This window comes from Semicossyphus pulcher, unplaced genomic scaffold (assembly GCF_022749685.1).
Source record: "Semicossyphus pulcher isolate SPU_LCO1_2020_fin unplaced genomic scaffold, fSemPul1.0.p SCAF_1, whole genome shotgun sequence".
Lineage (NCBI taxonomy): Eukaryota > Metazoa > Chordata > Actinopteri > Labriformes > Labridae > Semicossyphus > Semicossyphus pulcher.
Window position 1 is genome coordinate 22,320,797 of NW_027211603.1, and position 23,607 is coordinate 22,344,403.

Consider the following 23,607-nt stretch of genomic DNA (forward strand, 5'->3'; position numbering starts at 1 on the left):
CAATCTTTTCTTCAAAGATATCAAACAGAAAAGTGAACCACAAAGCAATGCAATATCCTGCCATGCCACACAGGACAGCATAATAATGATTTCATGTGTTTATATTTGTCAAAGTCTCTCAGAGATAGCCTGTGCCCTTTCACACAATGTTCACTGCTGACAGTTCAAGCTGAAGTGTGAGTGTTCAGTGCCAAAAGTGCCCTAAACTTTATCATCACTTCTCTACTACTTCATGAGGTGACGTATTTCTCAGAGTTTCTTGACCTTCGATGAGGCAAGGTTGCTTAATATGCAAGGGATATTGTATAGTGAGCAGGTTCAGGACCCCTCCGCGAGTCCTGTGCACCCTGTCGGGGTTCTATTCCGCGATAACAACCAGCTCACGATACATTATCCTGCTTATTATACGGCTTTTTACTGGCAAAATCAATTATTTCACAAAAAAATGTTGATTTGGAAATTATTTTATTAATTTAAAAATGATTAGATTTCTGTTTTCCATTTAAAAATAGTCCGTTACATTCTCATATTAAAATGAGCTAAGCTAGCTGTTTTTGCTCACTTTAAATGGAAACATTTCCAATGATGGTGAAGTAAGACACGTTGAATGGGACCGCAGGAATCAGCGCAGCACCTGATTGAGGTTTTCTGTGTTATCACTGTCAGTGTCTGTTGACATTTTCTTTTCCATTCAACACCGCAGTATCCCATACTGTGTTCCATTTAATGTTTACCTCATGTACCGTCTTTCATAGATCTCTCTGCCGTAGCCTACAGTTTTTGGCCTTCTCTCCGCTGTTGTATCTTTTCTTTTTCCCCTCTGTAAACAGGCTGATGTCAAATTTACCTGGCTTTTTTCAGTGGATTTATATGATCACAGTTGTTCGTCCTGATTGTGTGATAAGAGCCGCATCCCTAGCGAAACCCTATTTTTCATCACAACGGTCTGTTATCGAGAAATAACAGACCTTGGAAAGCAGTAATTAGCCAATCAGAATCAAGTATTAAAACAGCCGTGGTTATGCAACATATTGAGGCTTTATTTTGACAGTTAATAATATTCCACAAAAGTGCACACAATTTCATAATTTTGCATAAAAGATGTGTGCAAAACAGGGTCAAAGGCAAACCAGGCTGCTGCTGTGTCTCATGTACCTGAAATTTAACATTAACCTTCAGGAATAGCCCAGAAGCGTCACACTGTTTGGGACAGGTAGACTACAAACTCTCTTCTTACAAAATTATGAGTGAGACCTTAATTCCCAATTCTTGTCATAACAGTGCACAGCTTGTGACACAGAGAGTGTGTGTGGAAAACCTGAGTGAGATAGACAGCTCAGGAGCGTGTGTATGCGAGTGTGTGCGTGCATGTGACTGCAGGATCAAAGGGTGTACAATAAAGTGTCAGGTTGGAGTTGTGAATGTGTCGTTTTGTCGAGCCTTGTAACCTTTAATGTTCCCATTGATGTGCTGTCCACATACCGGAGGGGACACAGCAGAGAGAGAGAGAAAAAGAGAGAGAGAGAGAGAGAGAGAGAGAGAGAGAGAGTGTGTGAGAGAGAGATGTACAGAGACAGCTTTGAAATACCAGTGCAGAAGAGATTCGGTGCAGTGTGAAGCACACAAATGTGGGTTGGCCTGGTTTCCAACAAGCCCCCCAGGAACCAAACACTGCAAGGAACACAGATGGCCTCTGGGTAAACCACGGAGGAGCGAGTGGGGACACAAATAATCTACTACAACATGTTACCTCTTTTTTTCCAAATCCATTGACTTTATGTGAACATGTTATTTCTGCTTTACAAGTTGGTCTAGCTTCAAAGCCAGCTCCCAAGGATTATTTTTTATAATGCAAAAGCCCTGGCTAAAGATTTACTCAATGCCACTTTTTTCGATGTGTTTTCGAAGTTTAAACCTGAATTTGCAACAGACCATTAACATGGCTGGCAAACAATGAACTATTTAAATGCTTCCTTATTAGTCGGCTCCAACGCTGTTTAAATAAAAGACTCATGCAAACAATCGGCCAAGCCACAGCTCTTCCACCGAGGCAGCTCAGGAAGCTATTCTCAAAGACATCATTACTTTTGTTGGACGGAGCACAAAGAGGTGGGAAACGCAGAGACGAGTGGCAGCACCTCAAAGGCCTTCGGCGTACGCAGTCAGCGAGCTGTGCACAGGACTAGAAAGTTTGTGTTCTCCATGGACATGCTCTCGACATGAAGAAGGAATGAAACAAGCGTCGATATGCAGTCACTCGTGCACACTGTGGAACAAAGTAGCACTGACTTCAAAAAGCAATGCTCGGGGAATTCAGCTGAATTAGAAAATCATACAACTGTTGGCCAAAGAGGAAATATGAGGTAATGGGTACAACGAGGCTGTTGCTGTCAGTTTTTGTGGGGAGATTAAGGTTAATGGTGTCTTCAGATGTAGAGAATAAGGATCAACATGAAACTGCAAAGCTACTGCAGTCAGCCAGTACTGTAGTCACATAGCAAGTTAAAAGTGGCTGATGCTGCAAACTGACATACAAATACAGAAAATACAAAAGGAACTGTACGAAACTCTCAATTCTTAATACCCCCGGGGTGGGCGCTGGGTTAGGGTAAGGGGCCAGAGCTGCGCAGTAGAGACCGGCAGGTGGAGCCGCCGTAGCCACTTCCGCGAACCAAAACACACACTTAACTTACTGAAAAAAACAGCAAAGATCCCACACGTCGGCGTGTTTATCAGCTTCTTGTGTTGGTCTGAAGCAGACGTTTACAGACATGTAAACTTCAATGACTCCTCTCACCATTCCTCCTCTACTCTGCTAATCAGGAACAGATCGGCTGCAGGAGCCGTGTTTGTCAACAGAGCTGTCAATCATCATTTTTACAGCATCAATTAATTAATTAAAATTTAAATTCTCATAAAATGAACACTAAATCAGCATGATAAGAACTAACTATAATGACAGAAACCATGTTTGAGAAAAATGTATTTGTCGTGTATTTTGATTTTATATTTTGACTCATGTCCCATCTGTTAACATGGAGGAGGTGGGCTTTATGACCTATACTGCAGCCAGTCAGCAGGGGGCGATAGAGAGGTTTTGGCTTCACTTTTAGGGAGCTGTCATGTCGTTCATCTTTTTATACAGTCTATGGTTAAAATCAAACAGGGAAGGTCAAAGGTCAACATGTGCCACAAGGCCTGTTTTCATGTGACCAGATTGACTCGGATATTGACCTAACCCAGATCAGAACAACAGGCCTTTAAGATGGGAAAATGGAAATTAATGTACTATTACTAAAAATGTATAACATATTTAAATTGTACCCATTTCCCAAGTTCTCTGAAACATTGCGAGACAGTGAGACAGAGAAAGAGGGAGAGAAGTTGGTGAAACTGAGTCTTAAAGGGGCACTCAACTGAATTTACTGTGCATGTACAAGTCAGTTTATTCAGAGGAAGCCCTCTTTGCCTCTGAAGGCAGTTGTTTTATGTCCGTCGTGGTCCCGAAGAAAGATTTGGACACCGTACTTCTTCAACAGAAGCCTGTGGTACAAACTGGAGGCGTAGAATTAAAAAGACATGGCCGTGTAGCAGGCAGGTAGGGACAATCAATACACACAATCGAGCATGATAGGAAATGTAGTGGAAAGTTTTTGGGAGGTTGACCTAAGGATATCTCTGCTGATGGATGCTGCTATATTGATTTTGGATTTTCTTTATGTCTCTAACTGGTCCCCAACTTTGTGGAATTACAATAGTAAATCAAAGGAGCACTGGCTTTACTTTATGTAGTTGTAATTTCATTCAGTGGAGTTGTTTGATTTAAAAGTGCTGTGCTGCACTGCATTGACTCCCAGAGATTAAATATACCCTGTGGAGATTTAGACTGCCATTAGCGCCATAGTACAATATTTTAAACCAGTGGGTCCCTGTTTTATGTGTACACTGCACAAGGACACTTACACTTGCATGTGCATGAGCGGGTGTATATCACATCCTAGTGGCAGTTGGTTGCAGCAATTTGGTAACAAATGTGGCAATGAACCAACAATGACAAGACAGAAGAAGACTCGTAGAAAGCAAACAAGGATGCAAAGAATGTGCAATTAAAATACAAACTTAATACCCTTCAATGGTCATTTAACAGGCTGTGGAGGGGAGGGACAAAAAGTGGTTGCACTTAATATCATGAGAAAGTCTGAAGAGGGGTTGGGTCAAGTGCTGAGGTCATGTGACTTCATGCCAACATTAAAAAATATTCGCAGTATTTTTATCAAGATCCAAAATGGCAGCGTGCAGGAACAAAGGCACCAGCCACGAGTTACGTGTTGTTGTTTTCTTCATGTTTATTATATTTTGGGGGGATTTTGTTTTAGAAAATAGATTTTTAGAGATTTTATACATTCTTGTTGAAAGATAATGAATACAATTTTCACAACTTTGATAATCAGGCACCGAATCTATGTCTCCTGGAGGATACGTTGACCATATAAGGGTAGAAAACAGATAATCATTCATAGATATACTTGTGTATTTTGGCCTATACTCTGTAGATCATCAATAATAAAAAGGTGTGAAACATTAATTACTCTTTAATTTACTCTTAAATGAGTAATTAGTATTAATTCACCAGAGTACAAATGGGCAACTGCATATTTTGGAAAATGTATTGATTGTTATTTTACACCACCAAAAGTAATTAAACAGCCCAAAGTCCCCAGGCCTGTGGATGATAAGAGACATGATGGGACTGAGCACTTCCCTTCCTGTTAGTGAGAGGCCGATGCACGATGTGCCCGGATGGACAGACCTCCATCATGTGTCAGAAGTGCAAAGTGAGGCTTTGCATTGTCACTGGTCAAAATGCTGGTCACACTGGTCACTTTTTTAAAACTAAAAAACATGAATGAAAGTAGTTTATAAAATGTTTTAAAAGTGGGAACATGAACTATTAAAAGAAGAGGAAAATGGTAAAGTTGTTCTACCCAAAATGAGCAATGTCTCACGGGAGATACAGAGTGTAAATTGGAAAATAAAGGTCATATTTTGAAAAAAAAAAAAGACCATTTAAGCCTTTATACATTAGAAAATAGCAATTAATTAATTTGACTAAATATTTATATGTGCTTGCCCATTTAAGGGGAACTTGTAACCTGTATGTTGAGTCACTACTATCAGAATTTAAGTGCAAATGGACAATGTGTGGACACAGTTTAGTTGCCAAAGGCTGCCAATCCTTGCATCAGTTACTCGTGTAAACACAGCACTGCCCTTCAATTCTTTGACTCTCAGCAGCACACACACACTTGCTCATCTTAAACAGTCATCTCCTTCATCTGCAACACCAGTACCAACAGTTTTCGATGCAGCGAGCCAAAGCAATCGGCGGAATAAGCTCAATAGAGTCATTCTTTACAATTTCAACTTGTAGAAAAGAAGCTAAACAGCAGAACACAACAACAGCAATTGTGTCAGGTAATTCCCTTTGTCAACAGCAGACAGCTCAATCATTATTATTGATTGTTAGGAAACCAGCACTCCCCAGAGACGCGGAGAGATAGAGAGCGTGGATGAGAGACGGATAGAGAACGGGGGGAAGAAAAGGCAGCTGGAGGAGCAGCAGCAGCAGCAGCAGCAGAAGGTGGCGACGAGAGCTGAGAGAGAGTCGGGAGGGACGGGGCGAGGGAGAAACTCACGAGAGACAGACAGGTACGGAGAGGGGAGAGAGAAATGGTCTTCTCCTTTCTTATCTCATTTCATCAGGCCCGTGGGGAGCTCAATACATAACAGAACGCAGAGAGAAAAGTGGAAAAGGGAGAGAAAGGGGGGGAGTAACAAAGTATGTTTATCAGCTCACCTCCTCTGGCTAGTGCTGGGATCAAGGCTACGTGCTTTCTACATTATTTAACAACTCTATTTGTTACACCGCAGCCGTGTGTGTGTGTGTCTGTGTGTGTGAGAGAGAAACTTTGTTAAACAGATTGCTGAACTGAAATGCCTGTTTGAGTTATTCTTAAGGTAAACAAAAAAATAATGTTTTCAGTTGAAGGACAGCCTAAGAAATATTCCTATAAATTATTCAAGCTGAATTTAAATGATATAAAAAATATAGATTTCATTAAAATTGTGGTGATACGACACCATATATTGAATAAAAACAACTGTGAAGATCGTCCTTGTATTTTCTCTTTTATTAGATCAACATTACTCCCAAATTCCGATATATTCATAGTGTACAATACTATTGTTTATTAGTACCATATTGAGATTTATTTTTTTTGGCTTGTGTCTTTACTTTGAGGACAGGTTAACAGTGTGGATCCACTGAACGCGACCAATTCGTCTACTCTCACATCCGCCCAGCCTCACTGGTCACTTATCGGGGTGAATTGAGGAGTCTTTCAATCAAACCAACACCCCACAAGGTTTATTTATGAAATAGTATATCACCGTTTTCTTCATATGCGTGATTATGACATAATGAGGGAGAAAAGTTAGTAAAAAAAGTGGCACCGCTTGCCTGGTGCGCGTCACTAGGTATCCCAGCATGCTTTGAGCAGTGAATCGGCCGCTTGCGATACAATACACAATGAATAGGGGTGAATTTTCAGCCGCGCAAGTTTGCGTTCGGTCGGTCCACACCGTAAGACAGACAGGAAATGTGGGGAGCAGAAAGTGGGGGATGACATGCACCGAATGATCACATAAGTGGAGTCGAGCCTCTGTACATGGGGCGCCTGCTCTCTGAGTTAAACCAGCGCCGCACCATGTGCAACATTCATTTAACTTTCACCATCTGGTGCAATATTACATTTTATTATGTATTATTACTATCATCATCAAATAAGTTTAATATCATGCGCTATCTTTACATTCATCATCTGGTGCAATATAAGATTTACGACGTCTTATTATCACTGCAAATACTTTATAATGTTGTACTATTGATATTTAATCAGGCACTCTCTTGCATTAAACTTATATAGACTTCATGTTATTTTGACTTTTATTTGAGTTGTTATTTTTGTATTACTCTTATTCTGTTGTGACTTTGGAGCACTCTGACACCAGATTTTCCTTCAAGATTTATGAAGTTCTATCTTATCTTATTCTTATCTTATCGTACCAGGCAGTTAACGCCTGCTGGTGAAACTTTGATCGAACATGTAATCTCACTTACTGTGACTTCTGTTCAAGCATCTGTGGTTTACTCAAAGATAATACACGTTGGCCCTTAAACCAGACCACAGCAGCAGATTTCACTGATTAGCCAACACTCAGTTAGAGAACGATCCTGTATTAGCGTTAACACTACAGGCCCTTTTCACAACAGGCATTTTAACAATGGCTCAGTCCCATTTCTAGTCACTGTAATCCATGCAAGTATGCACAACACCAACACCCTTGAACTAGCTTACCCAAAACTTTTGCAGTCATATTGCCATCAGTTACACCTGTGCTTTTCCCATCATGACGTGAACAAAATGTCTGCCATGAAAGAGGCCCATTGGACCTTGGTGGAACATGATTGAGCACCAAAACACAACATTATGTAGTGGACAAAACTCCAGGACATACTCAGTCAAGGACACACACACAAACATGTGATGGATTAGAGAGAATGCATGCACAAATATGAGACGGAACAGAAGTAAGGGCATGAGATAGAAAAAGCACACTCATGCACCAAAATGATGGAGTGGGAACTCAGTACAGTAGATAAAGTACAGTATACACACGCACACACGAGGGACCACACAAGGAAGAGAGAAGAAAAATAGTCATATGTGAGGCAACCTTCCAAGGAGACGACGCCTCTCTTCCTCATCCATCCATCCTGCCTCACCTTCCTTTTCCTGAGTCACGATACTAATGTGGGATAAATATTTAAGACGCATTAAGTGCCTTATTCATGATGCTAACACACGCTCACATCCATGTTGTTTACATGCTCATTCTTTATCATTAAAACACCGTCTAGTTTGCAACACATAAACAGGGTTCTCCTTGCTGTTGTCTTTTTCACTGTTTAATTTCTATCCATTACCAGCTGGTTATGGTGTCGTGTCCTATTAGGACGCCTGCTTTAACACTGCAGAGACACAGTGTGGAAAGGACAAGGATCTTCAGCTAGTGGCGTCACTGCATGTTTTTTTTAAACCTTGTCATGTGTGTGTGTCTATAAACACATATAACTCTGTGTTGTGTTGAGTGGGCAGGGTCTGTGTCTGTTTGTAGCTCCGAGAAATGATACCTTCAGACCTGTGATTATTTATCAACTGTTTTTATGTTTGGCCCTTAACCTGCGTTGTTTATCCCTTTCAGTGACCCTTGTTCTACAAATAGCTGGTGATGCAGTCCCACGCCCCCCTCACCCCCCAGGTGCCAAACACACACACACACCCATAAACACAAAAACAGAAACACATACTACTTGAAGCTGTTTAACACTTCAGTAGAGCTGTACTAAACTCAGAATTTTGTCAGTCGAATCTGATTTTCAGCTCAATACAAATTCAAAGCTGAATCCAAAAGTTGGTTAAGCTGGTTGGCCGCAGTTCTTCAAATGACCATGCCCTGGATGGCTGAGACCCTTCACACAGCTCAGTACAAAGCATTCACGACTCCATTTGTCATGATTCATGACTTCTTATCTTTTATCAGAGTTTTTCATAACAGCAACTGTCGGCTAGAAATGATTTCTTATTGATTACTTTCTTCGTTTTTCCAGTCATGTTAAAATCATTAAAACAAGTAATTTAGCTGGACGAAGGATTTTCGTCATCAGCTAATCAGCTCGCAGCCCCTGGGTCCTTGAGCTACCAAAGAATGTTGAAGAGTCAAAGGTTTCTTGTGTGAAACTGCTTTATTAAGTGTTTTCTACCAGGTTTCTTTTTTGGCTGCATCATTGCACACAGAGCGATGAAGGAGCGACAGCCTAAGTGCAAACGTCCAACTGACTAAAGGTGAGTCCGCTCGGGTACCTGGACTGATGATTTTGGACTTTTCGGGGCAGCACAAAACTTGATAAGTGATATTTTAATAGAATTGATTCTACCCCCTTTTTTTTTTATTTCTAATCACTCCATAAAAGGCTTTTTACAGTTTTTAAGCTAGGAAGTCAAATTTCTGCACTATTCAATTTGAGGACATGATAAAAACAGTATGCAGGTAATCGTAGTGTTTATTTATTTTTTAGTTTTTTGCACAAGTATTAAACAGCAGAAAAATGACTTTTAACTACAACCAAATGGACTTGAAGCTTGAAGCTTCCTTTAATTTTAAGGGTTAGCTTGGTGTTCTTGACAATAAGGACAGGCCAGACTACTTCATAAGATGACACCAAGTTAGCCACACGTGTCAATGAACACTTGTTAAAGCACACTGAGTAAAAGTGTGTTAATGTGTGTATGTTTGAACACGTTGGTCTCAGAGACTCGTTAGCATGCAAATAGGCTTAAGTCAGCACTCTGCGACATCACAGAGGAGCCCTAAAAGACACTGTATGCCCACTGTTTTAGCCTTCATTTTGCCTTTAATGGTAAAAGAAACACGGTGTTGCAGAGGCATAGTTAATGAAGAGCAAATGCAGCCCCCAGCTACGGCCTTCAGCCCACATTCATCATGGATTCAATTTCCCCCATGCACGAACAGAGAGTATCTGGAATCATTACAACACAACTAGCAGGCATCCCTTGCTCATAAATAAGCCTGTTAATTGACCTGTCATAGCTAATTGCTGCGGGGGATAGGAGACTGGTGTGTGTGTGTGTGTTTAAAAAAGTGTTTGTATGTGTGCATGTGACTGAATCTATCCCAGTGTTTATGTATGTAAATGTGTGTGTGTGGAAGGAAAGCACAGATATGTGAGGGATGTGTGTTCGAACAGTTGGATAGTTTAAGAATCTCTTTCCTGTGTGTTGATTTTGGAGCCATTAGTCATCAGCCTAGAGACAGGAGGATGTGAAGCGGACCAGGGCAGAAATCGACCCAACTGGTCAACGCGTCCCAGCACAGGGCCAGAGAGAAAGATAAGCAAAGAAAGAGAGAATAAAAACAGTAACAGAGAGAGATCGAGACACACACACGGGAGGATTGTTGCACGCAAAACAAACCCATCATCATTTTTTCCTCACTTTTTTTTCCCTCTCTGCTGGACTGTAAACTCACCGAGGAACACACACACACACACACACACACACACACACACACACACACACACAGGCACAGTGAGTGAGAGCAGGCTGCGAAAGGAAGCATCATGTCCAGTCAGAAAGAAGGAGGACTGAGTCATCTAGTTTACTCGGCCAGATCCCAACAGGGGGAGAGCTAACTGCAAGCGCAGCTGCCAAAGAGCCAAAGGGACCTCAATGATGTGTCAACAGACAGAGCTCAAACACAGGCACTTCCTCTGTTTTGGCTCCCTGACCATTTTCTTCCACTATTGACCGAATGTGATACAGTAAACGTAAACTTTAAACTTCCTGTGAACTTTGACGAGGGACATTTATTACACAGCCTAAACTGTGGACGACCGTCGCCCCCAGACTTAATTTGGGCTTGATCGATTTCAGTCGTGACATCGGTTCCTTGTTTCAGGGCGGCAAAAATCCCTTTAGCGGCATATCATATGTGATGCAGGCTCTGAATTAGCCTTGAAATAATAATAATATGAATAATAACTTGTATAGCGCTTTACTTGTAAGTGCTTTCCAAAGACAGCAAAAGAAACACTAATATATATTCCAGAACATAAACAGCTAAACACAAGCACACATTTTTAAAGACCTTATAAATTAAACCTCAAGCACTCTCTTGTGGGACAGTCAAATACAGTTTTTCACAGTACAGCAGTTCCCACAGTGCACCTGTGTTTTCATTCATGAATATTAACTCCAGTAAACAAACCATCGTTAATATCCTCTACGCACTGATTCCTCTCTTTCTCCTGACAGCGGTTTTGATACTAATTCAGGGTATTGGTTGTTACAGAGTACCTCTTGGACACCAGGGCTCTTTTCATTTTAAAACCTGGATGGAAATGTTCGGGGTAATTCCTGTCGGGCGATGCTGTGATCACTTCCTGAAGAACGACTTGCACCCAATGACGTCATTCCAACTTTAAGATGTTCAAACCATTATCGGAGGTTTTTGAAATTGTGTTGATACATTTTATTAATGACCGAGGACTGAGCAACTGCATTTAGTCTGGATTGGTCACACTTGGCTTCTACCTGATCAGACTTGATGTAAGCCAGTATTGGTGCTAATATCACTCCAGTGTATCAGATGTCTGCATTGCTAACTTCACACATTGTTTCAGTATCTTATTTTCTATCCATTAACAGCTGACCGCGACCCGGCCCCGGATAAGCGGAAGATAATGGATAGATGGATAACAGCCGATTGCTACGTATCAACAGGCCCACCCACAGATATTGCTGGGCCTGCATCCGCCCTCTCTCCCAACATGACCCCAGACATAAAAACATACATGTAGACCCATGTAGCTCATCATTATGATCCACAGAAGAAGGCGTACATTCAAATTCTAGAATTGGTGTTAAATGAAAAAAGTCTTCACTATTACTCTCCCTCCCGATCTATGCGCTGGTCCTGTTATGTCAAGGTGTCCCCAAAATGTAGCAACCCTAGCAGTTAAGGTCATGTACAGAGTTTTACCTTTTGACATCATGTTAAAAAAAAGACCCAAAGACTCATTAATAAAGCAACAATAATCACGGACACCTCGACGGAGCCCAGGAAAGGAACTAGCACCTCTCCAGCTACCGGGACCTGAACCAGTCACCTTCCAGCTTCCCAAGCCAAGTCCCTACAGACTGAGCTGCTGTCTACCCCAATGAACAGGGCTATTGCTGGCCGCCCTTAGCTGCATGGGCCCCAGAAGGCTTTACCCTCCCCCCCTTATGGCCGTCCCTGCATATACATGCTACTTGTATCTTTCCAATCGTTGTAAAACCTCCTCCTCCACCCTGCGATCAGCACATTCTTGATGGAGTGAATAATCCTCTGGTTACTGTGAGCATAAACTTGCTGCTGACATTCAGCAGAAAATGAGCTGAATGTTCACTCAAAGGCGCTCATTTATCAACACTCCCCTCAGTACTTAAATGTCAAAATGCTGTCCCCACATTTATTCCATGAAAGAGTAATGCACCCAAGTCGCTCATATAAAAGCTTTGGGTTAATTTATACTCATTACATTTTTCAATGCCTTCATTGGTACTACTTTTTCCATAAATTTGATGAATAATAATGTGATACTATATTGATTCCAGTGGGCAAACGCACTCATTACTTTCTCCTGAGACTGTGATTCGCTGCAGCGGCTCAGATACAGGCAGGTGCATCTACAAGGCAGATGTTTGCCAGCAGACAGCTGGAAATCTTTCTCTGAACATATTGCTAAAAGTTTTATCTATTCCTAAAACTTGTGTCTCCACCAATGAACAAAAAAATACACGTTGGATTTGTGTTAGCTCTGAAATCATTGTACATGAGGCTGCATTGATTTTGAGATCTCAAAGGTCAGTGTACATTTGGTGGCTTTCTGCCTTTAAAAGTCATTGTGCACAGTTTTCTGTTGGAAAAAACATCAAATTTCAGGCAGAGTTTCAAGCCCAATTCTTTGTTGAATTCCCTTGATTCCTCAACAGCCACCAGAGTATAGAGTCCCTGTTCTATCTGGGCTGCAGTGGAGCTCGTCCTCTTGGGGAAAGGCAGAGAAGTAGAGAGGAAGGCTGCAGTAGAGGAATGTCTCAGAGAGGACAGAGATGACAGGAAATAAGGAATACAGAGAAGACGAGAAAGTATATAATTCCTTTTTTTAACTTCTTCTTAGGGCGAGCCAAAGCAGAGCTGACAATGGTGTTGGCACATGGTGTCAAAAGAAACCTTATGGGCCAAGCGCCTCAGGGTGATCTCATTTCAGAGGTTGAATTATTTTAGCGTCAAACCAAACCATATAGAGCTCACTACATTTGCATGTTAGTCTTTGAACAGGGTCACACCTTTGAGTCAAATTCTGCCTCTGCATGCAACACATCTTAGCTGTTTAGCGAGCTGCAGGGAGAAGTGGAGCGTATTATCGTCTTTAACAAGCACAACATCTTCTGCACGCGTGTTTTTCAGCAATGACAGACGTATTCCTTACAAACTGCTGGAGTTAGAGCTGTGCATGCTCGTCACTGATGTACTCTTGTTTATGAAAATGGCATTGTTGGAATGAAAAATAATCGCAGAAGCCGTTACCTGGAAGGGTCCGCTGGGGCTGATGTCGAAGAACGCTTTCCTCCAGTCCGGGCCCTGATGACCAGACTTGCTCCACACCACCGTGTCCACCGAGGCGATGCTTCTCACTCGCAGAAGCACATTGAGGGTACCTGTGAAAAGTACGCACATATGCATTCCCACAGGAAAACACACCCACACACACACACGCAGCAACACACACACAGATGGTACAGATCATTAGAAGCTGTCAATGAGCAAAGACTAAAGATTAAGTCATATTAAACTGTGAGCGGACCTCAAGATGATTGAAATCTTAAGAGGCAGTTAGAACATAACAACCCACAAGACTTATTACCACAAACATACACGTTTTAGTTTTGATCATAGACTGTTTAAAAAGATGGACGACATGACAGCTCCCTAAAAGTGAAGCCAAAACCTCTCTAGCGCCCCCTGCTGACTGGCTGCAGTATAGGTCATAAAGCCTGCCTCCTCCATGTTAACAGATGGGACATGAGTCAAACTATAAAATCAAAATACACAGCAAAAAAAATGTTTCTCAAACATGGTTTCTGTCATTATAGTTAGTTCTTATCATGCTGATTTACGTCCAAGTGTTCATTTTTCTGACAAGTTTAGTTTTAATTAGTTAAGGATGATTGACAGCTCTGTTGACGAATAGTAGTAGAGGACGAAAAGTGCGAGGAGATGTAACTTAAACAATCATTGAATCACAGTCATTGAAGTTTACATATCTGTGAACGTCTGCTTCAGACCAACACAAGAAGCTGCTCTGATGTTGCGGGCTCCACCCGCCGATCTCTACTGCGCAGCTCTGTCTCCAAATGATGTCACCAGCGCAAGATGGCAGCGCCTGTCACTGGGGCTATTTTGGCTTCCATTTTGTACAATGAGAGCAGATGGAGACACGTCGTCCATCTTTATATATATATGGTCTTATATATATGTTCTTGTCAGTCACAAAGGAGCACGTATTGAATGACTGGTTGTGATTTAGGTTGTGTTCATGTTTTATTTAAAGAGGGTGATATGCACTTATGCACCACCCAAACAAATATTTTTTATATGTGTTTTATATATTGTACAATCAGTTTTGTCTTTGTGAAGACAGCACAATCATCATCTGTTCAGGGTTGTCATTGAGTGGGCCTGGACAGGCCTGGACAAGCCTGGACAGGTCGTCAGTCATTCACAGGGCTGATACATAAAGACAGACAACTTTTCACGCTCACACTCACACCTCTGGACAATTTTAGAGTCACCAGTGAACCTAACAAGCATGGACTGTGGGAGGACGCCGGAGTACCGGGAGGGAACCCACAAATGCACCGGGAGAACATGCAGCAATAAAACTAATGCCTGATTTAAAAATGTTAGCAGTAGAAAGTAAACATGATTGTGTTACTACTTTACTTCAGTACAGTAACAAGGCATCTGTACTTTATATGTCTTGCCAAACTATAAACAACGGAACACACCACCTTGTTTGAGCACCACACACTTCAAATTACCTTTTTTTCCCTCCACACAGAAACCAGGCTGTGCTCTGGCCTCATCTGATTTATATAAGAAATGGAAACAAATGTGCTGCATACACCAGAGTGAGGCTCTAAGGTCAGATACTGTACCTGGATGACATTTAAGGTGGAAATGAAATGTGTGAAGCCCTAAGGATGAGCGGTGCTATGTGTTGAATTTCACATTGACAGTCCAGTGGATAGTTTTATTACTGACATAAATGGAGCAAAAAGACAGCAGCAAGGAGGAAGGAGGAGCGAAAGGCAGACAGAGGGAGAGACGGGGAGAGAGAGGGAGGAAGAAAAGAAAGATCCTTCCACCTACTGCCACGTGATTTTAGGTTTGCATCTTAAAAACATTTGCAACTAATATGGACACATGACATTAAAGTCAATTGTCCTGAATACTTAAAAACAAGGTGTAGAGAATGACACCTTTCTAGCCATGAACTAGTGATCCAAATACTCTCTCTCTACCTCTCTCTCTCTCTCGGGTCTCTAAGGTGTGTGAGGATCATTCATCTTCTTAACGATCTCCAGCCAGCTCCTAATTGGAACATTAACCAACCACCAGTCTCTTAAACAAATACGCAAGCAGGGGGCACACTATCTGTGTGTTAAACACTATATATAAGTGTGTGCGAGTGTGCGCACGAAGAGCGAATGTTTGTGTGTGTGTAAAAATGTTTTTCATACTGTTGTGTGTTTTCTGTATCTTTGAACTAATGTTCTTTAAACCTTGAAATAAGCAGCAGTCTGGCAGTAATTAAAGTCTGTCAAAAGAGAGGTGTAAGTAGAAGTGTATCTTTTATGGGGGCAAAGAAGCAGGTTAAAAAACATGTTGAGGATGTTTGAGAAAGAAGCCGTGGGAGGCAAACTGTCTATCCAGTTATCTCTCTGAACTCTGATAACAAATCTAAGTTGTTATTAACCTTTGACTATCTGTTTTTCTGAAAGAAAAAGTTTTACTTTGCCAATGTGCATGCACACTGCTTTAATGAAAAAATAATTCAATAGGAGAAGAAGTTACATTTGGAGTCTTCAATTAGCCTAGCTTAGCATAAAAAAAACATCTTGTCGTCAGTAAGAGCTTGCCAGGCTAAAAAGCCTCCAGGTCGTCAAATATTCCTGCATGTATCGCCTCATAAAACCTTAAAGGGCCAGTTTGCCGATTTTCAACCTCAGTCCTATCATGCTATTTTGGGAAGCTAATGCCATTATGGTGGAAAAGAATGCATTTGGCTCTGTGCCTTTGGAGGACGCTATCTGCTTCTCCAATGGGCCCTGGAAAACCTCCACCAGACGACTTAAAACACGTCATCTGGTGGAGGCCAGGGAGCTCGCTAAACTACACTTTCTCAATCTAGGACGCCCGCCTCTGATGTCATGTCTCGTTCAAAATCGTCAGGTTTGAAATGTAGACTGCAGACACACAGATTTTTTAGACGATCCACCGGTATATTTTCGTCGTATTTCAGATTCTGTACCGCTCTGAGCCGTTGCCTGCAGCGAAAACATTAGTATTTCACTCCAGCGTCTCTCGCTGGGTGGTTCCTTTCAGAGGGAGGGGTGCAATGCACGCTGGGTGTTGTAGGAATGTAGAATGGGCGAAACCACGAGCTGTTTGTATGACTTTCTCCACAGCTATGGTGCCAATATCAAATATCATTGCTTCTATCGATTACAGAGAATACCAGCTTTGACTGACAGCGGCTTTTTCCCGGGTAGAATTGTTCCTTTAACCTCCGTGTTACACTTCTCGTTTTTTGACAGTTAGTTAGTTAGTTTGACAGATCAAACATTATTTGTGTAACAGGCTGACAGGCTAACAGGCAGCTTGGTTCACAGGGGTGGGACAAAATATTGATACGGCGATATATCGTCGTCGTACAGTCATCGATAGGCTGGTGCTAAACATCGATTTGATTTACAAGTATATGCTTATTTTCTATCTATCTATCTACCTATCTATCTATCATGATATTATCATTATCATGGGCCACATATCTTATCATCTTGTATAGTATCACATATTGTATCGTGAGTTACGTATCCTTTTGAATGGTTTGGAACTTTGGATCACGCATGTCCAAACAGCAAAATGCCCTTGATCAGGATATAGCAGCTCAAACATAAGAGAGTCGTGTGCAACTGTTCATCACATTTCAAAGACATGGCCGGCTATGCGGTTATATAATGGAAAGAAACATCGGCTCATTCTGGTTCAGCCCACTTTCACCTGCGCAGCCCTCTCTCTCCCTACCTCCACACATCTGAGCCTCACTGTCTTCTTATTCGCTCGCCACCTCTCTCTCCTCCCATCCCCGCTGCACCCTCACATCTCCACCTCCACACGCACAAATAAGCACACACCCAACAGAGGAAGAGGAAAGAGGACTCTGATTAGCAGTGTATTGATTGGACCGAGGTAAAGCAGAGTGTGTTCTTAAGAGTGTCAGAGAGTCAGAGGAGAAGGCACAGCTCTATCAGGGCTACTTGTCTGCAGAAGCATGAGGGGGGACGACAGCAGAGATACACACACAAACGCACACACTGACAACTGAACGCACACTGTTGTCTTCTTTTTGATAATTAGAAGTGAACCCACATTGGGCCCGTCCTCCCTCTTACCCTCATCCTAGCCTAGAAAGGGTTCATGCCCTCTTTGTCTTTGTTTCCAGTGCCGGTTAGACTCAGAAAATTCCAAAGCTCTGCTAAACTGTTCAAACAAAAATTAATATTACAGTCAATGTTCTGGCTTCTGCAACCAAACTACAAGCAAAGGCATGTCATTCAGAGTACACAACTCATTCAGGAGCAGGAGAAAAAGGGACAAATCTGGCTTTAACTTAATCCTTTTTAAATTAAACCTTGCAAGACAACAAGCTTATCATAATGTCGTTGTGAGAATGAAAATCCAAACCTAAACACTCACAGAAAAGAAATTAAGCACTTGTTATTACATCATGTCGTTTTTCAAAGGCTATGCTAACACAAAAGCATCCCTTTCAACTTCCACAAAGATCTGTAAACATTTATACAGCAAAGTTAGTCAGAATCTTACTCACATAAAAGTGTAATCCAAAAGCAGCATACGCAAAGCAAACTCTAATTTGTTTCCCCTCACTCTGAAGTAAAAAAAATGATCCAGTGATTCCAAGTACGCTTGCCAGTGGCACTCTGCAATCCAGAGCCAGAGTAAAATACGACCCAATGCCAAATGAAACTTAATTAAATGTTGTTTATTGCTGCTGCCAGCCAGCCTAAAGAGAAGCACATTAAGGTGAACAACAAAGCACTTCACATAGGAAGGTCTTTATTTGCCGCACTTGCAGTTTTCACCCAAAAAAAAGAGCATAATGCTTTCCTACCTGTTTCACAATCACATAACCGCATGATTACGACATACATGTGGGTCGGAGATGAGCACCATCTCAATAGCATTTCTAAAAAATGCTTTTATGTTAAAGTCTCTAAAGGCTTTAAACATATACGGCCCTTCTAACACTTCACAGCACTTGAGCACTATACAATCGAGTACATTAAAACCAGTCTGAGTCCTTCAGAATAAAGCGCCACCTCTTCCATCCTCTCCCTACCTCTGCACATTAACGAGTTGATGGCCTCTCCTGCAGCTCTCTGTTCCAGCCTTTTCTACCTCTTTAACTATGCCCCCTCATACTCGTTTGCTCGCACTCCCTTTCTTGTCGCACTTCATTTTCCTCAGTCCGTCTCTCTTTCCTTCCACCCTCTTTACTCCCTCCATTCATTAACCCTCCTCTTTTCTTTCCAAGACTAACCCCCCCCCCTCCTCTCGTCTCCTCTCACTGACCCCCTCTGTCTCATCCTCGTCTTGTCTCTTTCCGTCATTAAGAGTCACACTGTGTCTCTCTGGCTGGAGTGTGAGATCTGCCGAGGTAAGGCAATTACAGTGACAACAAATTGGAAGCGACTCGAAGAACAACAGAGTAAATTGAGGGAGGGCTTGTAGCAGAGCTAGGCGTAACTGGTAACACAATGTACTAATCGTAAACAGGCGCTGTGTGAATAATGTAACATTGTCTTGTCTCATTGTTTTGTATGCATACGTTAAAGAAAGAGCGGTAGTATATATTCCACATTATTCATTAAAGCCCAGTTTAGATGTTTGAGAGCCATAAGAAGACAACATTTTTAGCCATTTCTAGGAGGGTGAGATGTTTCACAGTGGACAGAGGTTTCACAAAAAACATCTGGAAACACTAGAGTGGAAGCAACTTCTTTTCACACAAAAACTGGGTATTAAATATGGAGTGGCACAGTGCAGTTGTAGTCTGAGCTTGTTTACTTGAAACTGCCTCCAACATTTATATACAGGGGTTTGGTGAAGACCATCTAGAGGCAGACGTAAAACCTAAATATGGATGAGCTTAAAGTGAGCTTTAAGGCGCACATAGATTGGTTTTGACCCTCAGCGGGTTCAGTACCATGTAAAGAGACAAAAGGAAAATCCCAATATTTCATCCCAATATTCAGTTATTTATTTCATGATCAATATGAAAGGACAGAAACTAATTAAATGACTTAATTAATGTGAACATAACCATGCTTTTAAGTGTGTTTATGCTCCTGCGTGTTTATGTGGGTGTATTCTTAAACAGATACGCAAATACTTAATAAATAGTGTCCATGCCTACAGGTGAGATGGTGATATTCAACATTCCACTGTGTTTGAATTAATATTAATGAAGCACTTCGCACTCAAATCAGTGCTGCGATCTGTCGCCGAGAGAATGTGAAGGTAGTAACAAGCTATAAGAGAGAAAAGTGATAAAGGAGTCTGACTGGAGGCTCTGAGAGGCTGAGCTAAATGCTAACGTCTGTATGCTAACATTCTTACATGTTAGCATGTTTGGCAGGTAAAGTTTAATATTTTAATATGGATATTTTGAAGTGTTTCTTTGTGCACTTTAACATACTATAACATCCTTAGGAGACAGGGAAGGTCAGAGGTAGCAAAGGCTACAGTGAAGCCTGTGTGAAGGGCCTGTAGCACCTACAATGTATGCGTGTGTGTGTGTGTGAATACGTGTGGTGTGCCTTCATGTATTTGCATGTTTTTCTCAGATCCATGCCTGTGTATATAGTATGTGGGTGTGCATAAAAGTTGAGTCTGTGTGTAGGTGAGTGTGTAAAAGTGTGTATGCAGGTGTGTCGGCTACAAGATGTATGCATTCTAGCTATGTGACAGAGCATATTATGATGAACAGCTCCCCCAAATGACTGATTGTGTCTTGCCACTGCTATAAATCACACACCCACTGCCCCCTTCAGCCACCTCCGAGCACACACGCTGAGGAACAGGCACACACATACAGAGGGAACTTTGGTAACTCCACGACCTCGCTTCCCTCGCTCGCTCTCTCTCTCTCTCTCTCTCTCTCACACACACACACACACACACACACACACACACACGAGCGCACCTCTGATGTTGTGTCTGACAAGCTCTACAAGCGAGGGTCAAGCACAGAGTTCAGCTTCTGACAGAAGCCGGGCGATATGAGAATCCTGATACTATCAAGTGTTAGCATGTGTGTCAATGTGTTCCTACAGGTGTGTGTGTGTGTGTTTATGAGCATTATCTCTGCTGTAATACTCACCGATATGTTTGCCCTTCATGTGGTAGTAGAAGGAAACACAGTACGGGACCCTGCCGGAGCCCTTTGGTCCCCTGACTGATGTCACATTAAAAAGTGGAGACAGCAGACGAGCCTTGTCCCCCTGAACACGCGGCCGCGATGCTTCAATGTACATGTAGTACCCTGAAAACAACAAGACAACACTCTCTTATACTTCAACTTTTAAAATTAAATGTGGTTAAAGTGAGCATGTCATGATTCCCCGTTTCCTCACCCTCCTTGGTTCCACTGCGGTCAGTGTCAGGGCCAGTGTTGGCGGAGCGCTTCGGATTCTGCGTCAGGTGATTCTGCCTCGTCCAGTCAAAGACATCGCTCCGGTCTTGCGTGAAACCACAGATCCGCTCGTCCTCGAAACCGCACACATGGTCTGAGGTGTGTGGAGAATAAACAAGAGAGGAAAACACATCAGATCAGTGACACTTCAGGCAGGTGACATCACAAGCTACAGGTGAAGTAATCCAGTTTTATTTTTTATAGGAAATGAATGGCAAGAGTACAGCTGTATAATAATCTCTGAATATGCACTTTAAATGTGATCAGACAGACGGGCCATTAAGGACAAAGTGACAGGCACGATGTGGGAGGCAGGGGATATAATGTGAAACTTAAAGTGGTCTGGTGTGTGTCTCCTACATGCAGAAAGCGTTAAAGGGAACTACTTTATGGTTGGGTCAGGCTGCGTCTGAGTAAAAAATAAAACATAATACTAAAAACAGAGGTCTAAGTCGAAGTATTTTAGCAAAGAGACAAAACACAATTAAGAACCATTATCAGAGGAACATCGATTGACTTACTGAGCCTGGGTTTACACTATGTATTGATAATCTTACATGTATAATATAGGTTGGTTTCTTAGTCTTCATACAAACGGCATTTTTAAAGAATGGGTGTCATCAATGCTACAATCAGGGAACCATTGATGTGTCAACTGGCCTCCTGACATGAAATGAGATCTTATGTTCTTTCCTTAGTAATACTTTTCAGGCAAGCAAACAATGACTATAATACACATAAAATAAATACAGTTTAAAGAACAGTATCCTGTGTAAAAGCTGCAATGTCTCTAATCAAACTATTGGGCCTAACATTTGTGGGAATAATACGGAAGCTGTAGGGAAAGTTTAGAAAGACTGGTGTTAAACCAAGAAAACATTAACATAAAAAAAACATAAGAATTTGAGACTAATCTTTACAGTTTGGGGAGCAGTGGGTTTAGTTATATTTTTACTTAAAGCTCCTGTGAGGAACTTTCAGTTTGAGTTGATTTTGGCGCCCCCTGTGGACAAAGCGGTATGTCTTCTCTCTTTGCTGAGTTTGTCCTGTACATGCTTTTTGAAATCTCATTCTGCTTTCTTTAACAGACGTATGTATCACTCACTTTAAATGTTTGCCCAACAAAGGCAGCGTGTGGTTAATCGCTTCGTCTGACACCTACCCCCCGCCAGAGGTTTCAGGCATTAAAAATAACTATATATAAATAATCAATCTTGTTGCTGATGGTCTGGTTTGCTTTTGTAGCTCATAAAGAGTAATTAGAATTAATTTCAGTCTGTTTCATAACCAGCAAAAAACTCCTCACAGTAGCTTTAAAATAATCGTAACATCCTCCCTTTTATATGTTTTGTAGTAACATTTGGGGTTATAAAGAAAAAGAGTTCCTTTTGAGAAAGACGTCTCTTGTCAAATCAAAAGAAGGGCCTCTCTCTCTCTGTCTCTGTTGTCACCTTCATTAGCTCTTCTGAAGGGCTCTGCCATTATCACACACTCTCCAAACAAATGAAAATCGAGGCAGGCGAGCCCAACAAGAGCTAACGAAAAGCATCAAAGCTGACAGATTCAGTGAAGGCTTCCCGGACACTCGCACAGTCCACTGCAGATGCATATGGCCCACGCCTCCCCATGAGGATAGCTTGTGTGCGCGGCAGCCTTGTTTCAGGAAGCTAATCTATTACTATTCACACCCTGCTCCACTACACGCGCTCCTTTCAATTTGCACTGTTGTTCCCGCAGTCTGTTCCAATCTGCTGTTGTTTTAATTGCCTCACCCTGCCGGAGCCAACTGCCACTCCTGCCAGAAAAATGCTGCGTATCTCTTAATGAAGAAAATAGACAAGATGTGCAATTGAGTGAGGAAGAGAGAGGGGTGGCAGGAGAGAGGATGAGAGACAGACGGGGAGCAGAAGTCAGAGCAGGAGAGTGAGACAGAGAGGGACGGGAGCTAACAGAGGGAAAACGGAGACACACATTTACAGAGATGAAACATACTTTAATACGGTTTCATCAAGGATATTTAGCTCATAAAAAAATCACATTGCATTAACCTCTATGATGACATTTTAAATGTCACAGACCTGCTTCCAGCCATTAGTTGCTTTCTCGCATCCTGCTGTTACACCGCTCTCCTCAACAACAACACGCTTTAATAAATGCCCAGGCTGGGTAATGGCAAACTTTGCCTTGACAAACTTGTGCTGACATTGCTTTGAGCATACAAGCTAAATTAGCTTGCACCAAAATTTAACGTCCCTTCCTAACTTCGACACCCTGTCATCAATCAGGTCACGACAACGAGGTCAACACTGAAATGTAGGGATGGGGAAGGGCAGAGGATGGAAGTCAAGAGAGAGGTCTCACCTGAGGGTCTGGGGTAGGTGTAGGCTGGAAGAAAAAATATACTGATTAACACTCAGATATACATAAACACATAGGAAAGAGAATCACTTGGTGGTTCTAAATAAGACTTACGCTCTGAGTACTGTATGATGCGGCTGATGTAGTCCCCGGTGCTGTAGGTGGTGATGGGGGCCAGTCGGACCTCGTAGGACAGAGGGATTCTCAGGTCTGATATGGTGTGAGACATCAGAACACCCTTCTCCGGCTCCTTTCCCTTCAGGTCTATCTGCTTCGACAGCAGGTTCTGCTTGTTCTGCATGTGTACAGATGAATACACACACAAAGAGAAGATTCAGACAGGTTAACATGTGTACTCAACAATATGCAGTTTGCAAAAAAGGCAGAGGCAGGCAAAGAGCAGAAACAGTGAGAGGCAAACATGGAGGTGTCAAAACTGTTAGGCATACAGCCTCAACGTAATCTCTACAACTTCAAGATTTTTACCAACCCCTTCATAACAA

The 23,607-nt window shown here is 42.0% G+C and overlaps 1 protein-coding gene across 1 annotated transcript in view; it reads right to left on the minus strand.

The window, feature by feature from the left end:
• Window positions 1-23,607, minus strand: part of LOC138584386 (MAM domain-containing glycosylphosphatidylinositol anchor protein 1) — a 198,632-nt gene that overhangs the window by 11,998 nt on the left and 163,027 nt on the right. The window contains exons 12-16 of the mRNA XM_069656644.1: window positions 23,219-23,399; window positions 23,108-23,131; window positions 20,688-20,840; window positions 20,435-20,596; window positions 13,273-13,403 (exon numbers count right to left, since the gene is read on the minus strand). Of these exons, the coding sequence (XP_069512745.1) occupies window positions 13,273-13,403; window positions 20,435-20,596; window positions 20,688-20,840; window positions 23,108-23,131; window positions 23,219-23,399 (651 nt within the window). The remainder of the gene's footprint in view (window positions 1-13,272; window positions 13,404-20,434; window positions 20,597-20,687; window positions 20,841-23,107; window positions 23,132-23,218; window positions 23,400-23,607) is intronic.